This window comes from Geotrypetes seraphini, chromosome 5 (genome assembly GCF_902459505.1).
Source record: "Geotrypetes seraphini chromosome 5, aGeoSer1.1, whole genome shotgun sequence".
In the NCBI taxonomy this organism is placed as follows: domain Eukaryota; kingdom Metazoa; phylum Chordata; class Amphibia; order Gymnophiona; family Dermophiidae; genus Geotrypetes; species Geotrypetes seraphini.
The window spans coordinates 224,017,283-224,040,696 of NC_047088.1; the positions used below are offsets into that span (position 1 = coordinate 224,017,283).

A 23,414-nucleotide genomic window follows, 5' to 3' on the forward strand; every position below is an offset into this window, starting at 1 on the left:
CAGTTAAGCACACTGAAAAAATACAAAACGTAAATTTATTTTTTTGTAAGTTTTTAGTTACACGTTTCCAGTTAAAAAGCATATACACATTTGAGCACATTGGCTAAGTTGTCAACATGAATTGCTGCTTTAAACATACAGACCATTTTAATAAATACAAAAGAAATACACTTTAAATATCCTATCAAAAAGACTATACAAATAAAAAAGGGAAAGTATATAATATTCTTTCTGTTAGCATTTGAGTTTTCACTAACGATATCATGTAATCTGAAATTTCAATATGATGAATATGTAAAACAAAATATGATGTGTACAGTACATTACTGTGGACATAATTTTATGAAGTCTTGCCATTCAGTAATTTTTTTTTTTTTTTAAACAATCTACCATATGAACCTAGTTTATTTTCAGGTAATCACAGTATGCCAATCAACTCCAATTCACTGTAAATGCAATGATATGTCCATCAAAAATCAGCAGCAAGATCTATTGGTAAGACTTAAAAGGAAGCCCTGATCCACAACTGAGGCAGATTATTACACTTTGAGTTTATGTTTTCTCTTTGAAAATGTGAAATTTAATTTTCTAAACTCAGCAGTCCACTTATTATTGAGCTCTGTTTTTGCTAATTGTTCTCATCTTTTGCAATGGTCATCATCACACTCCATTAATGGCCAATAATCTCCAAAAAAAGCCAAATAATAAGATGACTATACTTTAAATAGTAAAAAACCCCAAACCCCCTAATTTCTACCTTAACCATGTCATTTTTCTTTCTGCAAAACATTTTTGTACATTGTATAAGGAATACGTGCGCAAATTCTCAATGTTTTGATATGTATTTTATTTCCCTGCAGTTTTCACTTATCAAGAACAAGTAACAGGGAAAGTTGTCTGAACTAGTGCATAAACAAACGTTCTGATAAACACCACTACACGTATCTAATTTACAAGAACTGTATAAAAAAATCACTAAAACACTACACTATGAAGGTGTCCAACGCTTACAGTCAGACTTTTTCAAACCCGTTACTTGCCTTGTAGCCACAGGAAAACTATTAAAATTGAAAAGACAATCTTGCCACAATCCTCCCCCCCGCCCACCACCAGGGATGACTCGATATCTAGACCTCCAATAATTATTGCAATGATAAATAATGCAATATATAACTGGTAAAATAATCTTTTGTATGTTATAATTTTAAAGCCAGTTAAAATACAGTCTTCCAATAAAATGTAATCTGTTGAAAAATGTTCATATCGGCACAGCTTACATGTGCTAGATGCATAATTTTCCCCTAGTCCATTTTTTCTGTGTGTAATTAACTCTTATAAACTGGTATCATAAATAGAAATATACATTCAAAATATATGGAAAAGTGAGTTACTACATAAAATTTTCATGTATCGATCCATCCCCTTCCCCTGCATGGTAATAGAAAATACTATTTTGCCTTGAACTTCATATTCGACAGTGAAATGCCACTAAATTATTTACCAAAAAAGTCCATCTAGTCAAATTGAGAGCAAAATGAACCAAGTGAAAACTTTACATTTCCTTTAGAAAAAAATTACAAGAATTTCATCTCCTAGCTATGAATCTTGAACTTTAGACACAAAGTTGAATTTATTTGTACAAGATACAAAATGTAAACATGGCAAAATAAATAGTTAAAACAAGTGATGCAGGATCCTATTTCATGCTCATGATCCCATTTAAAGATTTTTAAATTCATTCAGTTGCAAATTCAAGTGCAAAAGCATGATGATGAATATCTACTATTCAAGTAACAGAAATATTGATGATACAAATAAACTATTTTACAAGGTAGTGATTTTCCCAATTTTACAAAATTTACACTGTACATCGATATAATATACGATATACGGATAGTCCACTGAGGTCCATTTGAGCTCCCTGTGATCCACAGAGTGCAGAAATTTGCATTCAGTTGGAACAATAAATGCCTATACTACTAAGCACAAGATAAGTCCACTGTTTTAAGGTTATGTCACTTCCATTGCTACTGTTGTCTCTGCGATTCCATTTAAACCCAACCGTTCTGGCTCATGGTTCTCTCTGTAAAGAAAAGAACATGTTATTTAAAAATAATTCAGAATTATTACAAAAGACAAATAAAAATAACAAACCATGCCATCAGATCAAGCTGCACTGGGGCCCACATCCTGACTCCACATCATAAGTACAAAACAGATCCCATAAAGTAGATTAAAATTCTCATTTCATTGGAAAAGCGATGGTTTTCCTGTATTTACCTACTAGTTTTTAATGGACTTATACAGAAATGTCCCCAAATCTCTTTTGAATCCCACTATGCTAGTTACCCATCCCCTTTAACATTTTTGTTACCATTCTTAACCTTTTCTTGCTCTTTTTTGATCCATACAAAGGCATAATGATATCCTTAAGTTGTGTTCTGCAGCCCTTTTCTTTTATTAAGTGATATATTTATGGTTATTTGTATGGATATGTTATCACACTTATTATAAGTTTAAAAATGAATAAAGATTAAAAAAAAATAAAAGAAAGTTTAGGAATAATACAAACGGTAACCAGAAAAACTGGGAAAGTACAGTCAATGCTAAATGTGAATAAGGGGACCGAGGCACACGCCAGGGCTGTCCCCTTTCACCTTTATTATTTAATCTTGCCCCTGAATCTCTTTTAGCTGCAGTTCGTCAATGTCCCCTTGTTCAGGGCATCAATACAACATCCAGACAAATAAAACTTGCTGCTTACGCAGATAACGTACTCTTGTTTATACGAAATCCCTTGACCTCTCTTCCTGCTCTTATTAATAATATACTCCCTGCTCTCCGGATATCTAGTAAATTGGGAAAAATCAGAACTCTTTCCTTTAAATGATTACATCTCTTCTTCGGAATTGTCTGCAGCCCTTTTCAAATAGTCCCTAAAGTTCTATTTGCTTTTATGGCAGCTGTGAAATTTCAACATATTGTTCACAATGATGCCAAGATCTTTTAGTTGGGTAGTGACTCCTAACTCAGCAACCAGCATGTAAGACCTCTAACTGGGATTTATTTCCTTATGTATATCACTTTGAACTTAGACATATTAAGATACCCAGGGGTCCTTTTACAAACGTGTAGGAAACCCAAGTGGCCTTAGCGTGCCTTTGTTCCATGTGCTAAGGCCACTTTTTACTGTAGCAGTAAAGCATGATACTTACCTGTAGCAGGTGTTCTCCAAGGACAGCAAGCAAATATTCTCACGTATGGGTGATGTCATCCATGGAACCTGCTATGGACACTATCAAGTGCACTGTCACTTTAAATCTTTAGGCAGTGCTCTTACTGTGTGAATGTCGCTGCCTTTCCACATGATGTTTGCTTGTGGGACTATTAGTTCAGCAACAAAGCTAAGAAGCCAACTAAGGGAGGTGGGCAGGTTGTGAGAATATAGGCCTACTTTCTATGGCGAACACCTGCTAAAGGTAAGTGTCTTTGCTTTCTCTGAGGACAAGCAGGCATAATATTCTCATATATGAGCTGCCAGTATTATGACTCTGAAAGGCAAATTCTCTAATATCACCGGAAAAATCTGATGGGCCACTATTGCGGTCGTTGTTGTAACGATTTTAAAAAGATGAGTCATTCTCAAAAAAGTGCATCCAAAAGAGATTTGCAGACTTTCATGAAGGGTTGCTAAATTTACATGTGATGAGTCACTGGTGATAGCGATTGGCATATATGCAGAATACAACATGAAAGGAGGCTTAAGTGTGCCAGGAAAAGCAATACCGTCACCATCATCTTCAGACCTCATCACATATCTTCTCATCAGGACAAATGGAAAGCATGGAATAAGCATGAGGATAAGAACCACCATCCATAATGCCTTCCGCTATTGTAGAATAAAACACATGTGGCTCACAAATGCCTATAATTCAAAAGCTTTTGAATTCTGTAATTTTTTTTGTCAAATTTTATCAAGAGCCACAACCAAAAACACATGAGACACGCCTATAATACACATGATCAAGAAGCATGCTTTTGTTCCCTTCCCCCCAAACCTACTGTAATTTATGTGAATCTTGCAATTTTTTTGTCAAATATTATAATAATAATAATAACAGTTTATTTACCGCAGGACCGTGAAGTTCTATGCGGTTTGCAATGATTAGAAATGTTACAGATTGAGTGAATAAACAAAGTTACAGATGGAATGAATAAACAAAGTACAGACTTAGCGATTGGTGGTTTTTGCGGTCGTTTGTTAAGGACTAAGATTGAATAGGTTGGTTTCCTAAGTATTTCAGGAATAGATGTGTTTTCAGGCGTTTCCTGAATTCTCCATAGGTAGTAGGCACAAGCAATCATGAACCACAGCCAGAAACACATGCCCGAGATGTGATTTTCACAGTACCGGCACCTCCAGAGCAGTCAGTGATTTTTGGTCACCAAAAGCTGGCACTACGCTTGAGGAACCACACGGTGATAACAAAATTTCCTGGAGTGCTCCTTTGAATATCGATAGCGCCCGGCTGTCGACTCAGAAGGTCACGAACACGAATCCTGCTGCCGCTGCTCAACAGGTTGTTTGGTTTTTTTTAAAACTCTCACCGGCTCTCACTCAGCTGATTTAGCACAGCCTTAAGAGCCGCCGGATGTACACAAATCAATCCTTGATGCGGGGCCCATATCCAAGAGACTGACTCACCCCGTGATCTCGCACTTCTGAATATCGGGATCAGAAACCAAAACATCTCCAATTCCCGGTTAGGTCTTTCAGTCACTTGCTCAGCTGAATCCAGTATACAGGCAGACTGAAGAGCCAATCCTCACTTCATGGGGCGGGGCCTGTAAGTCTATCATGGAGGGGGGAGGGATGTGGGTTAGGAGCAAGAACAGCTCACTCTCCTGGTCTGCTTGGGAGGGGAGGAGAGAGAAGATGGGTGACTAACGCTATAGGGATCGAGATCTGTCTCATGCACAGGCCAACTGCCTCAAAATGGAGAATCCGCTTCCACTAAAAGGACCGTGGGTCAAGAAGGAAATGACATGTCTGCGGATAGTATTGATTTTACTGCAACAGAGCCTAAAAAGGACATTCTCAAGGCAACCAAAAAATAAACTACAGGAGCATTTCAAAGGCACGCCGACAATTGCGCGCCAGCGCACACCGAGACCTGACAATTCCTGTATTTTTGAGGGTTACGAAGTAACCCAGTTTTTGAGAGGAGTTTCCCTTCATAACTTTCCCTTCGTAACCCTCAAAAACAAAAAAAAACTACTCATATCAAGGTAAGGTGAATTTAAATGTTTGTTGACTCTGGTTGTCGATTTTACCTGCATTAATACTTAGTTTTATAATTGTTTAATCTTTCTAGAGCTCATACCCTTTTTTGCTCACCTAGTTTGTGTTAATTAAAATCTTTATCCTGCTGTTTCTGTTAAAAATCGTGATCTGGAAGTTTAGGTTTTTTTTTTCCTCATTAAGGTTAGTTGCCTATAACATTTTTTTCTGTTATATCTGATATCTGACCTATCAAATAGGTCTTCTGTTTTCTTGAATACTACACCTTTCTTTTGTGATTTAGAAAATAAGTACAGGAAAAACACATGGATTTTAGGATTAGAAAGCAGTAATGTCCACAAAATGAAAGTGCCAAGGAGGGGGGGGTTAACTCCCCCCCATGAGTTGATCATGATCAGTGAACTTGGATACTAGAAAAAAAAAGATTTTATACTCTTTCTAGTTCTGACTCTCACCTCCTTCAGCTTTCTCTCTTCCTTGTCTGTTGCAATGTTCTGCAGCTCCTGTACTCAAGCACCATGTTTTAGGTGCATGGGCAATCTGGCTTCTGGGGTTTTTCAACTTACTTGTAGTGTCACTATCAGCATAAAATGGACATACCCTTGAGAGGGAGCATGACCTCTTACAGATCTATTTGAATGTGGAATTCAGCACCTAGCCAGTGCTTGCATTGTATTGGGTCATAAAGCTTGTATAAAAGTTTTCAGTTGTCCTTTCATTTTGAAGTGAACCTTTTGAGTTTGGAGTTAATCACAATGAAGTGTTCATCATTTTATCGTGTTTCTTTTGGGCTTTATATTTAATCTCTGCTCAATTAACTGATTACATTAATTCATTTTCTTTACATTTTAATTTGCTGGTAGTGCTGCCCAATTCAGGGGAAAAAAAATTTCGATTTGGACTATTGAATTGATTTCTTTTTATTCAATTCGCTTTTCCTGCTGAATCAGGTGTTTTCCTTTTTTTTTTTTTAATGGCCTGGTGGTTTTATTTTTGTAGCCTCTTCACCCCGACCACCTTTGCCCTCTCCAACTCCACACAGGTGCTGTGGTGTAAATAAGACAAAAAAAGACTTTTCCTCTCTCTGATAGGTCCTAGCTCAAGCTCACTAACTGCCTCTTTCTTACCCTTCTTTTTTTTACTATTCAGCTACCTATCAAATTTCCATCTTCTCGATGAAGTTACAAAGAAATACTTTTAAAACCAAGAGGAGGAAATTTTTATCACTCAGAGAATAGTTAAGCTCTGGAACACATTGCCAGAGGATGTAGTTAAGCTCTGGAACACACTGCCAGAGGATGTAGTAAGAGCAATTAATGTAACTGGTTTTAAGAAAGGTTTGGACAAGTTCCTGGAGAAAAAGTTCGTAGTCTGTTATTGAGAAAGACATGGGGGAAGCCACTGCTTGCCCTGGATCGGTAGCATGGAATATTGCTACTTTTTGGATTTTGGCCAGATACTAGTGACCTGGATTGGCCAGGATTGAGAACGGGCTACTGGGCTTGATGGACCAATGGTCTGACCCAGTAAGGCTATTCTTATGACTCCCGTTTCAGCCGGACTTTTTTTTAAGTGCCAGCATGCGAATTGAACCCATGCTCTGAAACCGGAAGTTATGTAATGGGGGGAGGGAGGAGAAGGGAAACCAGCACGCACAGTGTTAGCATAACAGCCCTGGAGCATGAGTTCAATTCGCTATAGGCTAAGGCAGGAAACAGGGCAGAGAGGGAGTCAAAAGGAGGGAGAGAAGCTTGCAACTTGCTGCTCTTGCTTGCCTCGGGGTCCTCCTCGCTGCCAGGTCCTGCCTTTGTGGAAATAGTAAGTAGGTGGGACCCGGCAGCGAGGAAGGCCCGAAGCAAGCAAGAGCAGCAAGTTGTGAATGCTGGGCTGCTGATGGGTGTGTGAGACAGGGAAGGGGGGGGAAGAAAAATGCTGCTGCTGCACCCAATTGGGGGAAGGAAGACCAGGGAAGGGAGAGGAAAGATAGATGCCAAGACCATGGGAGGGAGGGAAGGAAAGGAAAGGAGATACCAGACCATGGAGGGAGGGGGGAGATAGATTCCAGACCAGGGGGAAGTAAGGAGGGAGGGAGAGAAAGGAAGGAGATGAGATGCCAGATAATGGAGGGGGAGAAGAGAAACTAAGGAGACAAATGCAAGACCAAGGGAAAGGAAGGAGAGGAGGTGCCAGAGCAAGGAGGGAGAGGGAGAGATAGGAGAGGAGAGAGATGCCAGACCATGGGGTGCAGTGGGAAGGAAGGAAGGAAAGGAGGAGAGAGATGCCAGAGCATAGGGGAGGGGGTAGAGACAGAAAAATGGAGAGGGTGTGAAGCTGAAATGAATCATGTTCAAAGGAGAGAAAGGGCACAGGATATACAGTTTATTGAAGGGACATAGAAAGAGGGAAGATGCTGTATTGAAGAGAGGGTGGACGGTGGATGGAAGGGGCAGAGAGAGGATGGACAGTAGGTGGAAGGGGTAGAGAGAGAGAATTGGATACTTCTTAAATTTAATAAAAATATTCTGGCACAAGTGTCAAACCTTAAAAAAGTAAGTCATATTGAGCATTGGAAAATAATTAATAATAATTAACTAATAAAAATAGTACACATTTAATTTTCCCCACCACCAAATTTCCTCATCCCGCCCCACCCGGCTACTTTTTCATGCCACCCGGCTGGAAAAAATTTCTGGGGAGAAATTATATATATATATATACAGTGGTGCCTCGCATAACGAACGCCTCGCACAGCGAACGCTGCGCACAACGAACTTCATGTCTTGCTTCCTACAACGAACTTCGTTTCACACAACGAAGTCGCCCGAGCTGCATCCTTCCGCGCAGGCACTGCGCTTAACTGCCCTCTCTCCGCCTGGCTCCCTGTGCAGTGGCGGACCGTCGGCTCGCAGGGGCCCGGCGCCTACTGCTGATGCGTTGGGGGGGGCGGAGCTACTCTCGCCGCTTCCCCGATGCTAGAAAAAAAAAAAAAATGAACAGTTAAGTCCCAGTTTTTGCCGCTGAGACTCTGCCCTCTCTCACTGTAAAATTAGACTCTACTTAGTCTGTCTTTAAATTTAAAAAATGTGTGTTGTTTTAAAAAACAATTATGTTTTTAGATGTATCTAAATAAAAATAATAACAAAAAATTTATCTTTTTTTATGTCATCTTAGCATATTTTATGCTACAGAACGAATTATTTTTTTTAACATGTATTGTTATGGGAAAACGCGTTTCACATAACAAACTTTTCGCATAACAAACTTGCTCCTGGAACCAATTAAGTTCGTTGTGTGAGGCACCACTGTATATATATATATATGTATGTATGTATGTATGTATGTATGTATGTATGTATATATATAAACAAACATGAACCTGGTGAAACCCAAGAGGGTCAGAGTGAAAGTTGGAGCTCAGGAAGTAAAAAGATTCTGTGAAAATGCTTTTGTCTAAAAGACTTGCCTCTTCTGGAGTATTTTTTTCTAAACAGTAGTGAGAAGTAAAGGTACGGACTGAGGACCAAGTAGCCAATTTGCAGATGTCTTCAACAGATGCTGAACAGAAATGAGCCACTGAGGCAACCATAACTCGGACACTGTGGGCTGTTACCCAGCCCAGTAGCATCAGTTCAGCCCAGCCCCAGTATACACAAAGAAGATATAGTCCACAAGCCAATGGGAAATGGTTCTCTTGGTTAAAGAAACTCCGAGTCTATTAGGGTCAAAAGCTACAAAGAGTTGGGAGGATCTTCTATGAAGTTTAGTCCAGTCCAAGTAGTATGCCACAGCACAGTTACAGTCCAAGGTGTGAAGAGCTGCTTCTCCAAGATGGGAATATGGCTTTGGTTGGAGTAGAATTCTGAGACAACTTTGCTTAGGTATTTTGGCTGAGTTTGAAGCACTACTGTCATGGTAGAATCTTATGTAGGGAAGATCTGACACAAGAACACTAACACAGCGTGCAGAGGTGAGGGCAATGAAGAAAACAACTTTCCAAGAGAGAAGTTTTGAGAGCAAGATGTAAGTGGATTTAAAGAAAGAGCAGACAGTACCATCTTAAGATCCCAAGCAATTGGTAGAGGCTTGATAGGTGGTTTTGTGAGGAATAGGTTCTTCATGACATGGGCTACCTTAGAAATGTACAGATAGAGGTTTCTTCTCCAAGGGAGAGAAAAACACACCAATAGCACTGAGAAGTACTTGAACTGAACTGGTTTTTAAACCAGAGGTAGAGAACGTAGTCTAGTATGGATAGAAGTGGGCATGTGACAAGTTCCAGAGAATGCAATGCGCCCCAGGAAGAAAATCTTGTCTGTTTGAAGCAGCAACAGCGCTGGGTGGAAGGGACCAGAACAGGAGTTGGAAACTTTTTACAGCAAAGAGCCAATTTATCCAAAAGTTTTGACTCAAGATTTACAAAGAGCCACAAGGTATAGCTTCTCTCCCCTTCAACCCCTTGCAGGTCTCTGCACCTCTCATCCCTCCCTCCCCCTCCCCCCAATCCATAGCCAAGGGCCTCCCCCTCCCCAGGCCCCGACCCTTTAATCTCCTTCCCAACTGCACGATTCCCCCTGGGCCTACCTAGGTACCTGGTGATCCAGTGGGAGTCTTTGTGGCAGGAGTGCAGCCCTCTCACTCCTGCCTCTTTGTGATTGTCTTCTAAAATGTTTGCCGCGACCTCTCGTGGCAGCTCGTGGTGCAGGAAATGCTACGAGCAGCTGCGAGAGGTCACGGCAGCTATTTTAGAAGGCAACTGTGAGGAGGCAGGAGCAAAAGGGCCACAATCCTTCCACAAAGATCCCCGCTGGACTACCAGGTACCTCAGTAGGCTCGGGGGGAGAGGGGAAATGTGGGGTTGGTAGGGAGATTAAAGGATCAGGGCCTGGAGCAGCCACCTGCAAGAAGAGCTGCATGTTGCTCGCGAGTCATAGGTTGCCGACCCCTGATTTAGAAGTTTCAATGACAGCAGATACTGCAGCCAAGTCTAATTTCCTGGCCTCTCTGCCTGGAGAAGCAGAAGTGTTAAGATCGTGAGCTGCATGAACATTTGAGGACAGATTTCCTATTTTTAAACATTAATAGCCATGTGCTAATGTTGCCAGTAGCATGTGGCCATAAAAAAAAAAAATGAGTGCGTGAGCACTTACTGGTACTTAGGGCCCCTTTTACTAAGCTGTACTAAAAAGTGGCCTATGCTGCTATTGGCATGTGGGTTTCCTGTGCACTGAGGCCACTTTTAGTGTGGTTGTAAAATGGCTACATTTTCCATTTTCAGAAATAATTATCATATGCTAATTTCCAAATTAGGATGTGACCATTAGTACACGAGCCCTTACTTCCACCTATTTACTAGGAGTGGCCTAGTGATCAGAGCTGCTACTTCATCACCCTTAGGTTGTGGGTTCAAGCCCAATGCCACTCCTTGTGACCCTGGGCAAGTCACTTAACCCTCAACTGCCCCAGGTACCACAGTTAAGATTGTGAGCCCACTGGGACAGATAGAGAAAATACTTAGCATACCTGATTAGACTGGCTGTGGCTGATGGCTGTCAAATCAAATACGGAATAAACTTGGAAACTTAGTGTGTGGTGATGTAGCTGTGTTAACTGATTAGCACAGGGCACACCTACTCTCAATAACCAAACATGCCCCCATGCTAAAACATAAAACCTACATTTTTTTTAGCATGTAGATTACGTGAGCACATCCCATGGTAGTGTCTTTTTAACCTGTGGTTAAGGCACATTAGTGGTTACTGCAGCTTAGTAAAAGCTCCCCTTATTTTGGAGGCAGTAAGGTCTCATGTGCTAACGAAAGGCTAACTGTTCAATTCTAGCACACCCACTCTCTGCCACAACATGTCCCCTCTCCTATAAAAAGTAACATATTTTAGCACGCAATTTGCATGCGCTAATCTTAGACTTATCGCAGAAACTCCTGCAGTATGTATGCCCCTTTGAGTTGTTATAAGCACACACTAGCACCTACTGCAGCTTAGTAAAAGGACTCCTCAGTCTTATAGTTGCAATTTCTCAGAATCCTTTGCCATTTTAACAGTTTTAAATAATTTTGTGTTATCTGCATAGCTGACACTTCAGTAACTGCCCCTTTTTCCAGATTGTTCATGAATATATTGAACAACCAAGGTTTCAATACAGACTTTTGGGTACTCTAACACTGGCCCTTTTTCAAACAGAAAACTAACCATTTCATTATACTCTCCATTTCCTGTCTCTGACAGTTTCCAATCCACAGTAGGGCACTGCCTTTTATCCTGGGCTTTTTAATTTCTTGAAGAATTATTGAAATATGAGGTCATTTTAATAGAATCTGAGCATCTGAACATGTAAAGTGGTGTGTACTTGTTTAGATCACATACACATATTGATTTTTACAAAGCTACTATTTGCAATTATACTTCCCAGACACACAGGGATTTAAAGACAGTGCGGTGGGATGACGTTCCTAGTTACAGACACAAATGTGTGAGATCAAAATGCTTTATTTTTCAGCCTTTATTTTTAAAATCACGTCCTGCCGAATGTGTTAGTAATCTCTTATTTCATGAAAGGCTCTGCATTCAGTATAGCCTTTTGTTAAATATAGGGAGAAATGAGCAGATCCCAACCTGGAGGGCTCTTCTAAACTAAATACTTTTTCTAAAATGGGCCTTCGCATTTAGCTAGCTCAGATTTATATACATGTTTATTTATATGTTGTTGTTTTTTATTGGCTTTTGCTATATCCATGCTGAATTATTCTCATTAAACCATATCTATCTACACTGTCAGTAATTTTGCTTATTTAGCATCTACTGTTATTTCTTTAGAATAGTTTCTACCATTTCTCCTGGTCTACAGTTCTCAAACATCCCTTGAGTCATTTCTATAAACTGGCATTATGTTGGCCACTTTCTAGTCCTCAGTTACTTTGGTCATTTTAAATGATAGATTACTTGTTAACAGGCTAGCAATTTCATGTCTGAGCGCCTTCAAAACTAGTCCTAGCTGTCTGGAAAAGGGGAGAGTGTGGAATTTAAAATAGGAGAAAATCAGGAACAAGGGAAAACACATTTCATACTTTTATGCACTCTACAAACATTTACAGTATATTCTATAGAAATATTACTACAATACTCAGCAAAAATACAAATCCAGTCAGGGTGTTATAAAAAATTATTAAATAGCATGAAATTATTGTTCTGATTTATTATACACACCGTGCTATGCTGCTCATGGCACTGCTAGGAGTCACCTTTGGCACTCTGTCCATACTGGCAGCAACTGTGGCAAGTTTTAAGGCTGTTGGGGATGGTGCTGAAGTCCTTGTATTGATATGCACATTGACCGGAGAAACAACACTGACATTGTTAAGGTGAACTGCATTAGTCAAGCAAGAATTGTTCATTGGAAGTGTTTGAGAGTTACTTGTGCACAAGGTTGGAATTAAGTGGTTTGTGGTGGTGTGGCCAACTGTCCTTACAAGTTGCACTGTTGAAATTCCTGGGCTTGATGATAAAGCCATATTGGCAGAGTACAGAGTTTTAGAAGTTCCTATTTAAACAAACAAACCAAAAAAATAATGAGTATTCACAATACATTCATTCTAATAAAACAAAGAACAGATAAGAAACATCAATTTAGAAACTCTCTGATCTTACAAAGTGGCATATGGACATTTAAAATGTCCAAATGTCCAAATGGCAAGGAAGTGTGGTCTGGGCATGTTTGGGCAGATCCAAAAACCCAAAAATTCCCCATTTCAAAAGATGTTCCAAAAGATGGACATCAAGAATCAGACATACTACTTGAGATGTTCAGGTTTCACAAAATTAGGGTAGTTCATGCCCTTCTTCACCTAGTGGCTGGTGTTTCACCTGAAAGTGAAACCAGCAAGTGCAACTGGGCTCTGTGATCAGCTTCAGCCGACAAAGACAGCTGTGTTTCTTAAAAGGCTGACATAATTGTTTACATTTTATCAAATAAATATCTATATGGCCATTATAAAATATAGATGTTCACATGCTGCTACAGAAATGTTTATGTTCTTGTGTTGCCTTCTTGATATTTTAGATATTTACTTTTCTGAAATGGATGTTCATGTTACACATGATCAGCAAATGAACATCCATTTCACCATATATTTTAGAAGAGGCTCTATGTTGGCAGATTCTGTTCTAAAATACTAGAGCAGTGTATCACAAACTGTGTTGTGTGCCTCTTGAGATTTCAGGTGTGCCATGAGACGTCACCCATGCATCATTGCATCGATGTCCATGTGCTTCTAGATGCCTCGAGTTGTGGCCACTACACTTAGTGTGCCGCAGTTTGACAAAGTTTGTGAGACACTGTACTAAAGAAACTTCAGATGTCCCAACTTGGATATCTAAAATTGCGATTTGGATGCCCTTTCTAAAATGCTGCTTCAAACGTATGGTGTGTAACTATTAAACAAATGCATAAACTTAAAAAATACATCTTTTCTGTTTCAGGTAATTCCTACTTCCAGACTTGGTTACATAAATTATCCAGAAAACAGCTCAATTTTAGTCCTTTCCCTGGAATGCCCTGAAAGCTAATATACATGGCCCAAAAAGCACTAGTTGGTTGGCATTCATTGCTGATCATATCATATTGACCCCTGACATCTTCAAATGTACCAAAATACTAAAAATGTTTAAGGAAGTATACTTATTTCGGATTATAATTAAAACTATGTCGTCCATCAGTGTTAAAGGATGTCTCAAGCCCTCATCAAGGACTTAAAAATATTTATTTCTGGAAAGACAAGATGGCGGTGTAGTGAGGATGCCGTGCTAATTCCTCCTGCTGCTGTTATCATTTTGACCCGTTTTTGCGGGTTTTAAAGTTGGTTAAGCATGCCTAAAAGGAGAAGAAGAATCGCTGCTTCAGCCCGGCAGGGTGAACCTACCTCGATGCGACAGGAGGTTATCACGGGCTTCTTTATTTCCTCACCAAGGGGCGAACTGGCTACATCGGAGCGGAGAGAAGCTTCAGTGCTCGGGAGTGAACTCTCGCTCAGTCCCACGGGACCCGCGCCTCCCCTGCAGCCGCGAGATTGGGAAATGTCGGGAGCAGAGCAGGAACGAAATCTAGCATTGCCTGCAGTGCCCGTGGGCTTGAAGACGCTTCAACCAGAATCGGCTGGGACATCGAAGGCAGAGGAATTAACAGCACAAGAAGAGCAGACTTTGGCAGTCCCTTCTCTGGTAAGACCTGCTGTAATAACTTTGGATGCAATATGTATGGCATTGGACTCCCTCCATAGACTTTGTGCCGGAACTCTTCCCCTGGTTAATATTTAGGTTCAGAGAATTGACAAATTAGAAGGGGAAGTAAAAACTCAGGGTGATAAACTGATACAATTGGACCAATAGGTCCAAGGATTACAGACAACTCAAAGATCCATAATTCAAGATAGATTGTTTTTTTTCTAGGAAAATAGAAAACTTTGAGAATTATACTAAGTTTTTGAATCTCAGGATATTGAATTTTCCTAGAATGTTGACAACCTCAACAAAAGATTCTTTTTAAAATTTTTGAAAGAAATATTTAAATACCCTGAGAATGGACTTCCTCCACTCCATAAAATATATTTCTTGTCATCAGTGAAAAAGCAATCCTCTACCCAGGCCTCAGAAGCTATAAATATTACAGATATTTTGGAATCTTCAGAGGATGAGGTTACTAATCGGGCGACTCTTCTGGTGCCATTTGTCTTTCTTCAAGATAAAGAGGCTCTCCTAAGACTATTTTTTTAGAATTAGAGAGGTGTCTTTTATAGGAAGTAAGATCTCTATGTTTCCAGACGTCGCAAAAACAACATAGTCCAGGAGAAAGAAGTTCCTGGAGTTGAAACAACATGTGACCTCTGGGAGCAAAGTTTCAACTTAGATATCCCTGCAAATGTATGATCCTTTTGGATCAGAATTCCTATATATTTTTTGAACCCTCCCAGCTACAGTTTTTTCTTGAAGGGAAAGGGCTACCAATGCATAGTGCCTCTGTGTGAGGCAAACCTAATTGACTTCAAAGTAGAAGGTCCTTGTAATAGTTATTTGAGGAAGTATCACTACAATTGTGTTTAGTGTATTTTTGTTTATTATTCTCTCTAAGATGGGAATTGTCTCTCCTTCTTATGTGGACTGTTATAAGAGTTTTGACCATTTTAATTCTGGTGATTTGATTTTTTTAATGTTTAATTTGAGGGTTAATCTCTTTTCTGTTACAAAATGTTTCATTTATGTATATAAATCATTAAACAAATAAAAAAATTAAAAATATATATATATTTCTGATTATGTATAAATTACAGTTTTATAGACAGCAATGCCCCAGCAAATCAAACTCCTTCATTAGCTGTGAGCAAATCCTCACCAAGTGTTTACCTCTCACAATTCATGCCAACAGGAGTCACCATCTTATCTCATGCCAGTTAACCAAAGATAAGCGAACCAAACTCAAATTTTCTTCATCACAGCACTACTAAGCCTTAGACCTGCTTGGTTATGCTCATTTTAATGCATGCAAAGCAAACCTCTGTGTAAATAAAAGCAAAACTACTGTATTTTTAGTGTGCCTGGCTAACTTTTCTATCACTTTGCTTTAATCCCACTGATGTAATGATGGAACTTTTACTTATAATGAAATTCTCCGAGTAGTAAATATGCATCAGATATGCAGAACAATAAAAAAGGTGACAACAATAAATGGGCTATATTAAGGTGGAACTATATCTATCTATCTATCTATATCACATTAAATAAAGTGGTCTGATCTGTACAATTATATTCCCATTGTTTCTCAATACCCTTGATATTAGCTCAAGTGGATATTATTCTTATGTAACTGATCTGCTTTATGCACACTCTCAGCACTCATTCTTTCAAATCATGAGGATCTGTGCAAAAAAAAAAAAAAAAGCATTCATTAACAACCATTCAAAAGTCTCACCTGAAGGCTGCACAACACCATTTATGTTGTTGTGACCAGTACTCTGTTCCTTGGTCATCTCGCTGCGACCAGGAGCTGGAGCACTGACTACTGCAGATGCAGCAAAATGGGCACTGGCCGAATCAAGTGTTTTGGACATACAGTCAGAAGTGCTTGAGCCCTGTAAAAAGTTTAACAATATTAAGAAATTGTTTGCTGTTTTAAGAAATATTTATTAGAAGAAATAACTCCACTGAGACAGAGGACTACCAGCCAGAAATCTTTCTTTCTGGTTTACTGAGGACCTGAAAACACTTAAAAAAGGGATATTAGCTTACAGAAGTATCATTGCAATAGGACAGAATCTTATGATATACACTAGTTGGGCCAAAACAATTATTATAGGAAAGCCAGGGTTCAAATCCCACTTCTCCCATTGATACTCCTTGTGAACTTGAGCATGTCACTTTTCCATCCAATGACTTATGTACCAACTTTAGACTGCAAGCCACTCTACTATATCTTAATTTAAAAAAAAGCCCTGGGAATCAAAGGTAGAGGTGCACTGTTCTTTAATTCCTTGACAGACAGACAGGCAACAAAATTCCTGGATAGTTAACACAGGAATTTACTTTATGTGTACCTTCTATCACTGATCCTATTCAACATATTTTTGCAATCTTTAAGGGCAGCCATAAGAAGTTTTTATCTTTTCCCTCATAATACATATATGTCTTTGGGTTTCTTGCAACAAGAGAATATCTTGTGAGCCTTTTTTGAAATGCATAATAAAAAAAGAGAAGTTTTGATCTTATTACATGCTACATTTTTCACAATTGTGTAAAAAGGCTGATTACTTCCTTAGAAATCTGATCAATTAAACTAGAATTGTTTCTAAGGTGTTTAACTATGTATCTTTCAAATCCAGTTTCTAATTTGACTGAATGTTCATAATGTTTAGAAAACACTTTTTTTTTTGTCTTTTTATGAGACCTCAGAACCACCACTCCTCCGTCCCACCAAGGTGTATATACGGGGAGTACAAGCAGTGAAATCCTCACAACACTAATGGATTTGAGGTGCACGGCTGCGGTACTGGGTAGATCCCTGACGAAACTTCAGTGAAACATGTCGGGTCTTACCGTTCAGTCCGTATGAAAAACAAGATTTCACCATTACTAAGTTAAGTAATAACACACTAAGAAATGCATGGTATTTAAACTTTGAAGAGACCGGTGAGGATTTCACTGCTTGTACTCCCCGTATATACACCTTGGTGAGACGGAGGAGTGGTGGTTCTGAGGTCTCATAAAAAGACAAAAAAAAGTGTTTTCTAAACATTATGAACATTCAGTCAAATTAGAAACTGGATTTGAAAGATACATAGTTAAACATTTTTCACAATGACATTCAGATTTTCTTACCTATTTAATATTCATTAGAGAACACACATCAACTGTGTGACCGCTGCTTTTTAGCCATTATTATTTATTTAGAATTTTCTATATTATCTTTAATATTTTTACAGCAAAGTAGTTTACCGATTAGTACAAATCGAAAAGACTGCCAATTTCAATATAGGATGGCAGACAGATGATAGTAAAAAGAGTAAAAGAAAATGGGAAGGAGAGAAATCAGGTGTGCTGACCAAATCCAACAAGTCCCCTCTGTTCCCTAATTTATAGCAAAAGTGCAGGTAAAGAAATGAGCCCCAAACCTCAACAGCTAAAATCATCCAAAATATCTCCTGTCATGTATCCAACGAGCAGTGTGACTGATAACATGCTGCTCGTGCCAAGATGGGAGGGCAAATCTCTCCCACCTGGGTGATCTGCTTCCCCCTCCCCAGCACTCTGGTATCTTCGTTGTACAGTGGTGCCTCGCACAGCGAACGTTGCACACAACGAACTTCATGTCTTGATTCGTACAACGAACTTCGTTTCACACAACGAAGTCGCCCGAGCTGCGTTACTCACTGCGCTTAACTGCCCTCTCTCACAGCCCTTCGCCTGGCTCCCTGTGCAGTGGCGGACCGTCGGCTCGCCTCCTTTTATGGAGGGGCCCGGTGCCTACTGCTGATGCGTTGGGGGGGGGCGGAGCTACTCTCGCCGCTTCCCCGATGCTAGAAAAAAAAAAAAAGAAAAGTTAAGTCCCAGTTTCTGCCCTCTCTCACTGTATACAGTCGTTCTTTTAAGATAAACTCAATATTTTTTATATACTGTACTGTATATCATGGCTTCTAAAAAAAGCAGGAAGGTGATTTCTGTTGAAATGAAACGGGAAATAATTAGAAGGAGTGAATGTGGGGTAAAACAGTGTGACCTCGTCACAGAGTTTGGCCTCAGCAAGACCACCATTTTGACAAATAAGGATGCAATCAAATCAGCCAAAGTAGCCAAAGGAGTATCAAAACTATTTCATGAAAAACATAGGTCTTCAATCCACGAGGAAATGGAGAGGCTATTAGCAATTTGGATTAAGGACAGGCAGGTGAAAGGTGACGTAACAACCCAAGATATTATCTGTCACAAAGCCAAGAGAATTTATGATGATCTAAAGAAAAACGTCCCTGGAAGTAGCAGCAATCAAGCTAATGAAGAAGAATTCAAAGCCAGCAGGGGGTGGTTTTTTAGATTTAAGAAAAGGTGTGGAATCCACAGTGTTACTATGCATGGTGAGGCTGGCAGTGCTGACAAGAAAGAAGCAGAAAAGTTCTCTATAAACTTTCAAAAATGTATTAAGGATGAAGGATACTGCCCACAACAAGTGTTCAATGCCGATGAAAAGGGTCTTTTCTGGAAAAGAATGCCGAGCAGAACCTTCATTACAAAAGAGGAGAAGAAATTGCCAGGACACAAAGCCATGAAGGACAGACTTACCCTTATGTTTTCGTCTAATGCCAGCGGAGACCTCAAGATCAAACCTCTATTGGTTTATCACTCTGAAAATCCAAGAATTTTCAAGAAAAATAACGTTATTAAGTCCAAACTGCCCGTCCATTGGAAGTCCAATCAAAAAGCCTGGGTGACCCAAGTTATCTTCAACGAATGGATTCTGGAAACCTTTGCTCATGCCGTGAAGAAATTCTTGCTGGAAAAAGAACTGCCGCTCAAAGCCCTTCTGATACTTGACAATGCCCCTGCTCACCCAAAAGACCTAGAGGAAATATTGCAGGAAAATTATCCTTTTATCAAGGTGCAGTATTTGCCACCAAACACCACATCCATTATTCAGCCAATGGATCAGCAAGTTATTGCGAACTTTAAAAAACTCTACACTAGAGCCCTCTTTAATAAGGTGTTTGAAGAATGCGAGTTTGGTGGAGACAATATGACTGTCCGAAAGTTTTGGAAGGAGAAATTTGATGTCCTTATGGCAATATGACTTATACAGAAGGCCTGGGAAGAAGTGTCACAAAGGACCCTAATTTCTGCTTGGAAGATGCTTGTGCCTTCGTGGACCCAGGAAGAAGCAGTAGTTGATGACACAGAAGTGGTGAAGGACATCATCACAGTGGCCCAAAGGTTGGAATTAGAGGTAGAGGAAGAGGATGTAGAGGAGCTTATTGAGGAACACGAAGAAGAGCTGACAACTGAAGAGCTCCAAGCACTTCTGGTCCAGCAACAGGACAATGCTCAAAGGGAAGCGTTATCTGATAACGAGGAGCAACAATCAAACAATCGACCAATCCCAACTGCTGACATCAAGAACATCCTGGTCAAATGGAAAGCAGTTCAGGAGTTTACCAATGCCCACTATCCGGATTCAGCTGAAGCAAACAGGATCAACGATCTTTACTCCGATACTCTTGTCCGTTATTTCCGGCAGATGTTGGAGAAAAGAGAAAAACAAACGACTTTGGACAGGTTTTTCATGAAACCATCGGCCAAAAAGCAGAAAATGGATGAAGATGTGCAAGATTCGGTAGACTCTACTTAGTCTGTCTTAAAATTTAAAAAATGTGTGTTTGTTTAAAAAAAAATTATGTTTTTAGATGTATCTAAATAAAAATAATAACCAAAAATTTATCTTTTTTTATGTCATCTTAGCATATTATATGCTACAGAACGAATTATTTTTTTTAACATGTATTGTTATGGGAAAACGCGTTTCACATAACGAACTTTTCGCATAACAAACTTGCTCCTGGAACGAATTAAGTTCGTTGTGTGAGGCACCACTGTATACCTTTTAGGGAGCCAATCTTCACTGGCAGCGACCAGTGTGACTAATAACATTGCTCATGCCAGCCCCACTGCCTTCCTTCTAATGAAACTTCCTGTTTCTGCATAGTGCATCAGAAGGAATGCTGTAGGGCTGGTGCAAGCAATGTTATCAGTCACGCTGCCAGTGAAGATAGGTTCTCTAAAAGGTATAGAGACATTGGATTGATGGGGAGGGGGGACTCGCTCAGGTGGGAGAGATCTGCCCACCCAACTTGAGTCCATGCCCACCCAAAATTGGGTGTCTGGCTACACTCTATTGGTATCACTCCACTGATAAATGAAAGTGTTGCTAAAATGCTGATTTTACAGTTCTTCACTGAAGGAACTAAGGGTGATGAGACCAGAAAGAACATTTAATGGGATGGCTCCTCATCTGGAACTTAAAGCTCCAGCACCTTATTTCAAAATTGAGTAACATTAAAGCTACCAGTCAATATTCAATTATTTTGGTTGCACTTCTCTGAACCTTTTCTAATTCTGCTATAATCTTTTTTGAGATATAGAGACTAGAATTACACACAATAATTAAGGTGAGGTCACACCATGGAGTGATACAGAGGCATAATATTCTTTATCTTATTATCTATCCCTTTCCTAATCATGCCTAACATTCTATTTACTTTAATGGGTCACCACTGCCATACGTTGAGCAGAATATTTCAACAATGACACCCAGAGGGTTTTTTTTTTCTTGGGTGGCGATTTCTAATATGGAACTTAGAATCAAGTAATTATGATTTGGATTACTCTTCCTAATCACTTTAGCTTGTCTCTACTGTATTCAATTTTTTCTGTCATTTTGATGCCCAGTCTTCCAATTTCCTAAGGTCCTCATGCAATATCTCAGTGTGAATACAATTTGAATGGTTTTGTGTTGTCTGCAAATGTAATCACTTCACTCATCATTCACATTTCCAGATCATTTATACATATTTTAAAAGCATTGATCCCAGTACAGATACGTGGGCCACTCCATTACTTACCTTCCTCCACTGAGAGAAATAGCCATTTAATCTTAACTTCTGTTTTCTATCTTTTAAACAGGTACTCTGAACTACTCCCAGTACCGATCTTAAGATGATATAAATATGTATGTGAACTCTATGTGCTTGTGTATTTAATAAAATATGCATCTACAGCACAGAATAATCTTCACTCTGCCCAAACTAATAACCTGGGAATGCTCTTTTGGCACAAATATATTTTTGTATATATATAAATAGCAATTTCTATAATTTTGCCTAGTTTCTCAAGAAAAAGATTTCCAATCATCTACTTATTAGATGAGATATTCAAGAGTTTGTGAAACTCAACATTTTATATAATTACTGGTTTGCATTTGGCATGGTGTACAACCTACGTACAGGCACATGGATGAGCAATTGTCAATTAGCTAAAGTTGCATTTTAAAAAATATCTGTTAAATTTAAAAAAAATATATACACTTGCGCACACACACACACACACACACAGAAAGTCAATCAAAAATAGAATATATGATGCAAAATGAAAAAATAAAAATGGCAAAACCAGGGAAAATTTTAGAAAAAAAATTTAGAACCCATACAGAAAACCAAAATATTTTCCTGCCGCTGTTTGAACTAAGTAGATTACAAGATATCCTCCAGTCAATCATACCTGTGCTTTTGGATTTGTCTGAAGCGAGGAATGCTGTGACTGCTGCTTCTGTTGTAGCTGAGCCAGCTGCTGTCGCTGCATTTGAACTAACTGCTGCTGATGCGTCTGAAATTGCTCCTCTGTGATGCCCCCTGTGACTGTAAAAAGAAAAAATAAATCTCAATGTGGTCCAAAAAAATGTTAAATCAGAGCTCTGAAAACTCTGGATACAAGTATGGATATTATACCAATTCCTTAAAACAGGATGTTTTCATATTCCAACGGCAGGAGCAGACAGTTCATCTCTGGCAGAGAGTTAAAAAAAAAATCCATACAAAGTAAAAAACAAAACAAAACAAAAAAACCCCCCAAGAATGTCCAATGAACCTTGGGGGTTTACATAAGCACATTTCACTGCTATTTAGCACCACAATCTGGACAGCTCCAACTGCAAACAAATAGTCACTACAAAACTATCAGCACACATCAAACCTTTAAAACATGCCTGAGGATTTCAGTTCTAAATACTCTGCAGCCTATAGCTCATCAACATTTTATCATTTCCCATCAGAAATTAAAATAGTACCCTTTAACAGCACTTGAGTACTTTATCTGTGCTAATTCAATCTCAAATTTCTTATAACTTGGACTTGGGTATTTACTTTCCAGCTAAATAGATGTTCTTTTCAGGTACAAAACTCCCCCAAATCAGTTTGTCAGTATTTTTGCAAAACAGGTGGTACAGCTATGTACTTTTGCTGACAATCAAATATGTATTTTTGTATCACTTAGGAGTTACAAAGAGCAAGTGAAAGATTAAGGATAAACCATGGGTGGGGTGAAAGAATACTAGGAGAAGCAACGTTTTCTCACTTTATCCAATAAACACCTCTTTTAGTGGTCCTTTTAATAAGCAGCGGTAAGCATTAAAAAGAGATTAGGTTCTTACCTTGATAGCACAGTTACTTACCTGTAACAAGGACAGCAGGCAGATATTCCAGTTGGCCCAGGTGATGTCATCCATGGAGCCCAGTTCGGACGGTCTAAAAGTATAGTATCACTTTAACTATTTAGAAGTCTCGAGACGGCCTGTACCATGAATGTGCAAGAGCATCAGTTCAGTAAAAAAAAAAAAAAAGCTGAGAAGCCAACTAGCGGAGGTGGTAGGCTTGTGAGAATATCTGCTTGCTGTCCCTGGATAACACCTGTTACAGGTAACTAACTGTGCTTTATCCCAGGACAAGCAGGCAGCATATTTTCACATATGGGACTCCAAGGCTATGAAGGATGGGGCGGAGGTAGTTGGCTATGAAATG

At 39.3% G+C, this 23,414-nt stretch overlaps 1 protein-coding gene across 5 annotated transcripts in view; it reads right to left on the reverse strand.

Moving 5' to 3' along the window:
- Positions 1-326: 326 nt before the first annotated feature.
- EPC2 (enhancer of polycomb homolog 2) overlaps positions 327-23,414 on the reverse strand; it is a 265,601-nt gene continuing 242,513 nt past the window's right edge. For all 5 annotated transcript variants that reach the window (XM_033945362.1, XM_033945363.1, XM_033945365.1 and 2 more), the window contains 4 exons: positions 22,120-22,256; positions 16,277-16,436; positions 12,523-12,856; positions 327-2,083 (listed from right to left, as the gene is read on the reverse strand). In XM_033945362.1, the coding sequence (XP_033801253.1) occupies positions 2,011-2,083; positions 12,523-12,856; positions 16,277-16,436; positions 22,120-22,256 (704 nt within the window). In that variant the 3' untranslated portion in view covers positions 327-2,010. The remainder of the gene's footprint in view (positions 2,084-12,522; positions 12,857-16,276; positions 16,437-22,119; positions 22,257-23,414) is intronic.